Genomic DNA, 10,429 nt, shown 5'->3' with positions numbered 1-10,429 from the left:
ACTATAACCATGGGATTCCAGATGTTGATACCTGAGTATACTATGTCCCATCATGTTAAATTTTGGACCAATCCGACTTAAGGTTCTTGTACAATTATCCTACGAATTCCCCCATAGAAACGCATTACGGAATGTTCAGATGATGATGTCACAATGGGCCCCTCCCCCACACACCAGGGAGAGAATGCGCACGGCCCCCTTTCTCTCCCTCAGTCCTGCAGTGCTGTCTGTACCTGGAGGAGCTTATGGGCCCCATCCAGCCCTTGGACAGTACAAATCCAGGAAATTTAAGGTGGACGGGGACAGAATAGAAAAGTGAATTTCAGGTGGAATTTATTTTAAGGTGCAAGACTAAGTATAATTGCAATCATTTAACAGTGCTCATTTATTTAATCTGAGGGCTTCTTTAAAGTCAAAGTTTAAATTAAATGGCTGTAATTTTAAGGTGTCTTGTTTTTTAAGGTGGAATATTTATTAAGGTGGTGGTCAAAATATATTGTCTGTTTAATCTGCCAATATTTAAGTACAGTATTGGAATTATTGCTTTACAAATTTAACCTCATAGCTATTTAGTAAAATATAAGCTAATGTAACAATGCTAGCAATATGTGACAAGCCAAATTCAGAGTTCTATCATGAATTTCCCCCCTCTAGTTTTCTTTGTAGTTCTCCTTCTGTCTGCGAGAGTTTCTCTTGTGCGTGGTGTGTCCTTCCTGTGACGTGGCGGTCACTCTGTCCAGTCCGAGGGTTAGTCCTGGACAAACAAACAGAAGAAAACGTAAATAGAAGGAAATGAGTGTGAAACAGAGCTGAGGAGAGGACCAGAGGAAGCCGGACTGTACCTGACCCTCGATGTTATAACTGACCACAGGGTGAGAGCTGACCGGAGTGAATCTCTGACCGATTTGTTTTCGTTTGTAGTAGATGAGTCCGGTGAAGGTCAGGAGACCCCCCAGCAGCGCCCCCACGGCTCCCACCGCCACTTTGTCTCTGTCCGACTCCGACAGGCTCTCTGTCACAGGACACATCAGGAGGACACACGTTACGGTCATGTACACTGACTGGACACGCCCCTGGGGCGTCTCAGACTTTCTCTGCATCTGTCACTGTGGCGGAACAGTGCTTTAATAAATGTGTTATAAAGGTGTCATGAGCTCCCTGTGGATAGCTATAGTAGTTATTCAGTTAATAACAGTTTATATGTTGTAATAAAGCTGTAATGAGCTGACAATGCCGCTCTCCTCAGTGGATGATGTTTATAAGGGTGTGTAGATGGAGTAATAAAGGTGTAATAAGCTCACGGTGGCCCTGTGTCCAGTTGAACAGCGCAGGCCGGGGGAAGCTGGGATGCTCCACTCTGCAGGTGATGCTTTGTCCTGGTTTGAGGGCAATGTCCAGCTGGGAGTGGACCTGGTAAAGCCAGTCTCCATTGGCCATTTCCTGCGTGGACACCACGTCCTGAGTCACTTCCTGTCCATCCTGGAGCCAGGTGAGAGTGATGCCTGATGGGTAAAATCCGTACGCACTGCACATCAACATCGACAGACCCTCGCCTTTCACTGACCTCAGAGACTTCACCTTCACCTCCGGCTGAACTGCAGCAGGACAGAGAGAGCAGGGTTTAATCACACACACACACACACACACACAGACACAGTCTCTACTGGACTCTACAGGACTCTAAAGGACTCTACTGGACTCTACTGGATTCTACAGGACTCTACTGGACTCTACTAGAATCACAAGAGTGATTCTCAAATCCCGTCTCTAAGGGGAACAGTGGTCTTTGGAAACCACAACAACGGCGGTGGTAACGTTAAGCGGTGTTTACTCATGGTGTATCGGCGTGTTGTTGTTGTTTGGGACTGAACACAGCTCCGTCATCAGTTCAGACAGATCAGTAGAGTTTGTTCCTTCCTTGTTGCAGCGTCCAGCTCTCGCTGGATTCTTTCGTCGGCCACTGATCCAAGGAGCGTTTGAACCTCTTCAAAAGAACCACGGCGTCATTTTACGAGCTGCCGTCGTGAGTCGGATAAAAACAAACGTGATCTCTGCTGCAGCTGGAGATTTTACAGATGGAGAGTTGGTGCTGGTCGTCTGCGTTGCGTGGTGTAGAGTGACGACTCTCTGGACGATCAGCGCTCTGCAAGGTTTACACGCCACGGTTTAGTCCCTACTCACGTCAGAGTTGACGCGACTGGTCGAGTGTCTCCTGTCTGCTTCTCGGGTTAGAGTACGCTGGCGTTTTGTTTTGTTTTGTTTTGTTTGATCCCCTGTTCGTGACTTTGTGGATTCCCGGTTGTAATCTTCGCGGTTATTCGACTGTCTTCCCCAACCCTGCGGATTCAGGCTGGCTTGCACCGAGGCTGTCCTGCCCTAGCTCTGTGGATTACCGGCCGGTTAGCTTTGCTGCTGTCCTGCCCAAATCTGCAGTTTTCGACTGCTGTTCCTGTTAGCTTCGCCGCTGTCCTGCTCCAACTTTGCGGATCTCGACTGCTGTTCCAGCTGGCCTCGCCGCTGTCCTGCACCAACTTCGCGGATCCCGGCTGCTGTTCCGGTTAGCTTCGTTACTGCCCTGCCCCAAATCTGTGGTTCCCGCCTACAGTGTCTGTTAGCACTGCAGCTATGCAATTACTTTGCTCCAACCCACTGACAATGCACCTGCTATCTGCTATGACTCTATTGCTGGCTATTCCATTTTTCCTGTCCTTGATTGCCCCCACAGGAACCCAGACCCCCTGTTCAACTCACTGCTTGTTAGTTATACGGCTGATGAACTACGTAAATATAGGTATTCTCACTGCCTTTCCAAACATTCTGCTGTTGCTGCCTGCAGAGCTGGTATACTCAACCGGCGCCGCTATCTTCACCGTGGCTCAAGGCTAAATTTCAACAAATCTGTACACTATACCAATGGTAGTAACATTTGCTCTTTCTGGACTCTGTCTCGCTCACCTTCTCATTCTACAAAACGTTTTTCTAATCTGTCTAATTTACGCCCTCTTACCCCTGTTCCCCCTAGTTCCTCGTTTGCCCTCCTTAATGTCCGCTCACTCACTAACAAATCTCATCTGTTGCAAGAATTAATATTGGACAATTCACTTGATCTCAGTTTTCTAACAGAAACATGGCAACAACCAGGTGATTACTATGCTCTCAACCAAGCAACCCCACCCAACTTTAATTATGTGCAAAAACCACGTTCCTCAGGTCGTGGGGGCGGTCTGGCAGTGATCTTTAAAAACAATCTCAGAATTACTGAACTTTCTCATCACCATCATCTTTTGAGTATCTTGCAGTCAAAACACCTGGCTCTATTACCGTACTCCTCATCTATCGCCCCCCCAAATCTAATTCATCCTTTTTCTCTGATCTGAGCTACTCACTCTCGCTAACTCTTCTTTTTCTTGACTGTTGTTACTAGGTGACTTCAATATACATGTTAACACTCCTGACAACAAGTTTGTGACTGATTTTTTAGCTCTCCTTGACTGCTTTTCCTTCACTCAACATGTAGATTGTCCTACTCATGACAAAGGTCACACACTTGACCTAGTCTGTTCTTCTTCTGTCCTGGTTCACAACCTTCATCCTCTCCTGTTTCCACTCTCTGACCATAAGCTCCTTCTATTCTCTGTCCCTATGAATGTAGCTCACCAATCTGTTAAAAGACTTATCTCTTTCCGTAATATTAAATCTGTTGATCCCTGTTCCTTTGCTCAGTCCATCAATATGAGCTTTCCTGTTCTCACTGCTCCACCCTCTCCTGAGGTACATGCCACGATGCTTAACTCTGCTCTTTCCGCGTCCCTCAATGCATCTGCTCCTGCAAAAACCAAACTGGTCTCTTTCACCACTTCTGCTCCCTGGTTCACCACTGAGCTGCGTGCTATGAAACAAGCCGGACGTCAGCTTGAAAGGCTGTACAAAAAAAACCAAATTAACGGTGCATGCTGATGCTTATCTGCAACACATGCGCAAATACAGAGATTCCTTACACACCACCAAGTCTAGGTATCTCTCAGGTCTTATTAATAGGCCTAATGCTAACCCCCGTAATCTCTTTACAACAATCTCTAAACTTTTCAAAGCCCCTGGCAGCAACATGACACCCTCCTCTGAACTCTGTAACTCCTTCTTACACTTCTTTGAAGATAAAATTTCCAATATTAATAACTCACTTACGATTATCACCAAGAAAGCTCAGCAGAGAATGTTCTTCTTGAGACAGCTCAAGAAATTTGACCTGCAACAGACCCTGATGATCCAGTTCTACACAGCGATCATCGAGTCCATCATCACCTCATCCATAACCACCTAGTTTGGTTCCTCTACCTCACAAGAAAGAGCCAGGCTCCAGCGCATCATCAGATCAGCAGAGAAGATCATTGGATGTAACCTGCCAACGCTTCAGGAGATCTACACCAGCAGGGTGAGGAAACGCGCTCGCAAAATTATGCTTGACCCCTCACATCCTGGACATCACCTCTTCCAGACTCTCCCTTCTGGTAGAAGACTAAGGATCATCAAAACCAGCACAACACGACATGCTAACAGCTTCTTTCCTAGAGCTGTAGCTCTCCTCAACCACAGTGAACACCTCTGAGTCTCCAAACCACTGAACTAAACCGACTGGACATAACTGCACTGAACAGGACACTTTACTCACTTGCACTATGCTATTTTGCACAGCTGTACAGAAGTTCTATTTCTGTACTTCTACAACAATATATAATATAACCTACTTTAGGAATATCTGGAAACATTTATACTCATACTCATATCTGTACAGTATAGATTTTATATTTTATGTTGTCTAATTTATGTCTTAACGCTCTTTTTTTTCTAGTACTTAACTGTATTTTTTTTAGTCTATTTATTGTTTATTGTACCTCTTTTAGAGTTATGTTTGTTAACAGTCTGTGTACGTGTTACATGTTATACATGTGTTGCTGTCACCAAGACAAATTCCTAGTATGTTTAACATACCAGGCGAAATAAAGAGATTCTGATTCTGATTCTGATTCTGATCTCATCTAAATCCACCTTTCCTTCCTCACTGTCTCCACAGCCCTCAGTCTGTTCTATATCCACGCCCTGTTTTTCTGATTTCAGCCCGGTTACTCCTTCTCTTATCAGTGATATCATTACCCATTCTAAAAGTACCACCTGCTCTCTTCATCCCCTCCCTACCTCACTAACGAAAGCCTGCATGACTGCTTTGGTCCCTCATCTAACCTCTATTATTAACCATTCACTGTTTTCTGGCTATGTCCCCTCAGTTTACAAATTAGCTGCAGTTACACCTATCCTTAAAGAACCTGGTCTTGACCCAGCAAATCTAAATCATTTCCGTCCGATTTCAAATCTTCCATTTTTTTCTAAAATCCTTGAGCGTGTCGTAGCCACCCAGCTGACAACATATCTAGAATCCAATAACCTCCTCGACTCAGTCTGGTTTTCGCCCTCACCATAGTACCGAAACTGCCTTGGTCAAAGTTGTCAATGATCTGCTGGTGGCTGCAGATACGGGAGCTCTAAGTATTCTGATCCTCCTTGACTTAAGTTCTGCCTTTGACACAGTAAATCATGCCATCCTCCTCTCAAGACCACGTGAGCTGGGTGTCACTGGTTCTGCCCTTGACTGGTTTAGATCTTACCTATCAAGATCAAGAACAATTTGTCACACTTTCTGGACATAGTTCAATCATTTCATCCATCTCACAAGGGGTCCCACAAGGCTCTGTCCTTGGCCCATTACTGTTTATTGTCTATGTACTTCCCCTCGGCCATATTATCCGTCATTTCAATCTTGATTTTCACTGTTATGCTGATGACACACAGATTTACCTCCGGACCAATTCTTTCAACAACCCACCACTCTCCAAATTGGAACTTTGTCTCTCAAAAATCAGGCACTGGATGACACACAATTCACTGATGCTTAATAGTAATAAAACTGACCTAATCCTCATTGGCTCCAAATCTACCCTCAATAAAACTGGCTCCCTCACACTGTCAGTTGATGATGTCACCCTGTCCCCCTCCACTGTGGTGTCACCCTTGACTCTTCACTCATGTTTCATTCCCATGTTAGTTCCATCATAAAAACCTCATTCTTCCACCTTCGCAACATTGCTAAAATCCGTCCTTCTCTTCCCCAGTCTGCCTCTGAACGCCTCATCCATGCATTCATCTCCAGCCTCTTGACTATTGTAACTCTCTTCTTTCTGGCATTAGCTCCTCACTACTCCATAAACTCCAAATGGTCCAGAACTCTGCTGCCCGTCTCCTCACCCACACCCGGTCCCACCACCACATCACCCCAGTTCTCCACAACCTCCACTGGCTTCCTGTTAAATATCGTATTCAGTTCAAAATCCTCCTTCTCCCCTACAAAGCTCTCAATAACCAAGCTCCCTCTTACTTATCGGACCTTCTTCAACCATACACACCTGAGCGCATTCTCAGATCTTCCGCAGCTGGCTTACTCACCATTCACCGAGCCTTCTCCAGACATGCCCCCCGCCTCTGGAACTCCCTTCCTCCAGAAATTCAACAGTCAACATCTCTATCACTATTTAAATCCAAACTTAAAACTCACCTGTTTGCGGCTGCATTTAATCCCTCTGTTTCTTAATTAGCCCTTGTTTGTTTTTACCCTTGTTCCTGTTTTGTATCATTGTATGTTATGTAGTTTATTTGTTCCTCTTGTTTTGTTTGATTGTGGATGTGATTGTCTTTATGTGTTCATCTGATTGTAACAGAGTCTTTGGGTTACTGAAAAGCGCTTTAAAAATTCCAGTTATTATTATTACTATTATTATTATTATTATTATCATTATTATTATTACTCAACTCGCTCTGAACCACGAGAGAACAGCCACTGACAGAACCAGGACCTGGTGGAGGAGGGAACAGAGTAGAGCCCAGTAGAGTAGAGGAGAGACCCTGCAGTGGAGTAGATTTAAGGTGGTTTCAGTGGGTTAGGGAGGTTCTGATTAGTGTGAACAGTGTAAATGTGAGGAGTGTGTGGTTCTGACCGGTTTTGTCCACAACTGACAGGGATGGTGCGTACTCTCTGCAGTAGGAGATGATTTTATCCGCTTCTGCTCGGAGCCAGTCGCTCTTATTGTTCAGATCTCTGGCCCATTTTTCTCCATACGCGCTGTTGGCCGTCAATCTGTTCTCTGTGCTGTTGTATTTCAGGAACGTGTCTTTGTTATAAATCACTTTTGAAAGAACCTCAATGTTCTCCAGAGAACCGAGGGTCCGGCACTCCACAAAATAAAAGACATAGTGGCCTTCGACTGCACAGAAACAAAGAGAAGTTCATTAGCGTTCGTACTCAACCAGCTGAAACACACTGACCCCTAGTGGCTGGGAACACTCCTCTATAACATTACTGCAGCCATCACAGTGTAACTGCTGCTGGGAGCAGCCAGGTCTGTTCTCCACCACTTCTTCTTGTTATGGCAGACACATTATACTGACCCCTAGTGGCCGGGATGTGACACTGACTCATGGACCCATTCTCAGAAGCAGAAGTTTGCTCAGGAACAACAGAACAGTGTGGTTTCACAGTCATAAATAATCCATTGTAGTGGACTCTGAACGAATCTCAGATGAAGACCTCTTTCAAGTCAGTCAGAGGCCCCAAGTTAAAATTTCTTGTTTACTCAAGGTCACAAAACAGACCCCTTTTTTCAGGCCACTCGTTTGTTTTCTCTAAAGATCAAGAGTGATTTAAGACCTAGAGGAGACATCCCCCCAACATTTTAATCCATTTTCATGAGCACAGAGGTAAGACAGAGCTCCCTCTTCACACCTTAAGATAATCCCATCATCTGATGGAGCCAAAGAGTCTGCAGACTGCCATATTCACCTTCGTTATCTAAGACTTATCAGAACAGCCTCTGTCTTTCTGATCGAGTCAAACCATGGACCTTTGACATTAAAAGTTTCCTTTGTGCAACAGAACAGAATTTACATTTCAACCAAACACTAGGACTTTGAGCAAAGTTTAAAATGGAACACGTGAGAATGTTTTCAAAAAGAACGCTTATTTTAAGAAAAAAACTCCAACATGTAGCAACTGCGCCCTCACGTGGAACAAGCGCGCCCTCAAGCGGGCACCGTGAAGTATAACACCATACGACTTCAAAGAGACCTTTTGTTCTGGTGTGTTGGCTTAAAATTTACTACATATTTTTCTGTTGTATACTGATTAAATGTTTTTAAATCAAGGTTGTGTCGTCTTACAGACTTTCTTGTATTCGTTAGTAATTCAACCTTGATTTGTAAGAACGAATGTGTTGGTTTTTTTGTGTTTACTCCCCACAGAGAAAAATATGAGTTAAATTACTAAACGTGTTTCACTTACAATTTTTATATTTTTAAATAAGATTAACAACAACTCAGTCAGTCATCTAAATCATAAGGCTTTTATTCTGAAGCCACGTGAATTAATAAAAGTCTTTTATCCTGTATTTGTATTAAACCTGGTTTGCTTATATATTTATATATATATAACTCTGTGGAATAATCCACTAGGAAACGATATATCAAGCTAATAAAAAACGTTTTATTTCAATATCTTTTATTTAAGAGAAAAACGGAATCAGAGAATCTATTCATTCTGAACGAATCCCTTTGTCTTGATTCCCGCCACGTCTAAAGGACGGGCTCTAAGCACCTAAGCGCCACCCTGGACCCCTCGGAGCCAATCACCAACAGTTCCGCTGAATCCTCAGGGTCCAATCAGAGTATGGGCTCCTCCCCTGGGACGGGGCCAAAGAACCATTGAAAAGGGGACTGAGCGGGGACTGAATCATGAGTTGGAATCAGAGTCACAATTAAGTTCCAGTTCAGTACGAGTCGGAGAGTCAACTAAAGAAATAACGAATCGACTCCAGGAATCACCTTTAACTGACAGCTCACTCTTTTCAGAGACGCTCGACTCCACAAAGAAAAATCTCACAAAGAGCTGACTCCATTTTAAATACCGAACCTTCTTCAGAAAGAAATATTACTTATGAGTTAAATGTTATTCGTTTCATTTTATTTTCATTTGTTTCTTTATTGTTCAACAAAAGCTACAACTAATCCTTGTAAACTTGATTTGGCCAAACAATTAGACCACGTCTGAGATTAGTTTTCATATTTACACCAAAAAGTGTTCATCATTTCACTACAACATCTACCTATGCGAGAGAAAGACAAAAGCGTGAAGGGCCGGCCGCCATTTCCCTGCGTTTACAAGTCTTTACTGTCCAAATCCACCTTAAATGTATGGACTGGACAAGGCTGGTGTTACGGAATGATTTTCCCTCCCCCCATTAATGTGGTTTAGGAGGCACATCCACTATTCTCGCAGTCAAGCATCGCTCCTCCTCACGTCCATTTACGAGTCCAATTGGTGTTATCCACCAAGTTCTTGAATTCTCTGTTCCACCTTAAGAGCTGAAGCTAGCGCTATAGCTTTTGAAACTTTTGAAGCAATTGTTATTCCACTTTATCCCTTTAAATCACACAGAAACATGGTGTGTGACGTCAATAAACATTTACCTACTTAAGTGAAAGGCAGCCCCTTAAACCACATTAAAATTCAGACGAGACTGGTGATATATTCCATAAATGTCCTTTATGAGGCAGATCTTTGCTTCTTATTAATAATTTTCATATTCAAGCATTTAGTTCCACCTTAAAACCATTTGTGTTATACTTCTTTTCAAACGTCGCTATGCCTCACTTTGTACTGTACTGTAATGTGATTGGACCGAGGGCGGGACACAGACAGGACCTCGGGGGCGGGACTGAGGAGCTCCACACCGGACTGGGCACTTCTCAAAGAGAATATACTGCTTCAGCAACGCTCTGAGAGGCAGCAGTGTTTCAGCTTTAACTGTCTCCTTAATCTATGATCAGACCCTGGACATTTTATTATGAAGTAAATTTCCTACAGATTGCTCCTTTAAAACTGAACCAAGAAAACAGCGACAGGAACTGAACTGAACAGAATGAGATTTTGTTTAGACAGTGACACACTCTCTCTCACACACACACACCACTCACACACACACACACTCACACACACACTGTAAAGTGTTTCTTACCTGCTGCTGGTAGAACCGAGAAGAACACACTCAGCTGAAGAAACTTTAACATCATTAAACCTTCAGCTCTGCACCTGTGTGTGTGTGTGTGTGTGTGAGAGAGAGAGAGAGAGAGAGGGAGAGAGAGAGCGTGTGTGAAGTAGATTTAAGGTGGTCTGATTGTATGTAAAGAGGTATTAAGGCGGTGCGTCTCGTCACGCTCCACTTCTTTATCTGTTTACAAAGAGAAGAGGGAAATTTCCACAGAGTTTTAAAACCTGCTTTCATTCTCTCTTCTCCTCCCCCAGCACACACACACACACACACACACACTC

General features: G+C 43.8%; 1 protein-coding gene across 4 annotated transcripts; it reads right to left on the bottom strand.

The window, feature by feature from the left end:
- Positions 1 to 10,320, bottom strand: LOC136665568 (class II histocompatibility antigen, B-L beta chain-like). 4 transcript variants are annotated; one of them, XM_066643207.1, is made up of 5 exons: positions 10,116 to 10,320; positions 7,044 to 7,310; positions 1,302 to 1,595; positions 843 to 1,012; positions 1 to 754 (listed from the first exon to the last, which is right to left on the bottom strand). In XM_066643207.1, the coding sequence occupies exons 1-5, from the start codon at positions 10,168 to 10,170 to the stop codon at positions 749 to 751; spliced, it is 792 nt and encodes a 263-aa protein (XP_066499304.1). In that variant the 5' UTR covers positions 10,171 to 10,320; the 3' UTR covers positions 1 to 748. The 4 variants fall into 4 exon arrangements, with proteins under 4 accessions (XP_066499304.1, XP_066499303.1, XP_066499305.1 ...); XM_066643206.1 differs by having other exon boundaries at positions 1 to 1,012; XM_066643208.1 differs by lacking the exon at positions 7,044 to 7,310 and having other exon boundaries at positions 1 to 1,012.
- Between the last annotated feature and the right edge of the window lie 109 nt (positions 10,321 to 10,429).

This window comes from Hoplias malabaricus, chromosome 14 (genome assembly GCF_029633855.1).
Source record: "Hoplias malabaricus isolate fHopMal1 chromosome 14, fHopMal1.hap1, whole genome shotgun sequence".
In the NCBI taxonomy this organism is placed as follows: Eukaryota; Metazoa; Chordata; class Actinopteri; order Characiformes; family Erythrinidae; genus Hoplias; species Hoplias malabaricus.
This window is presented reverse-complemented; position numbering and strand designations above follow the sequence as displayed.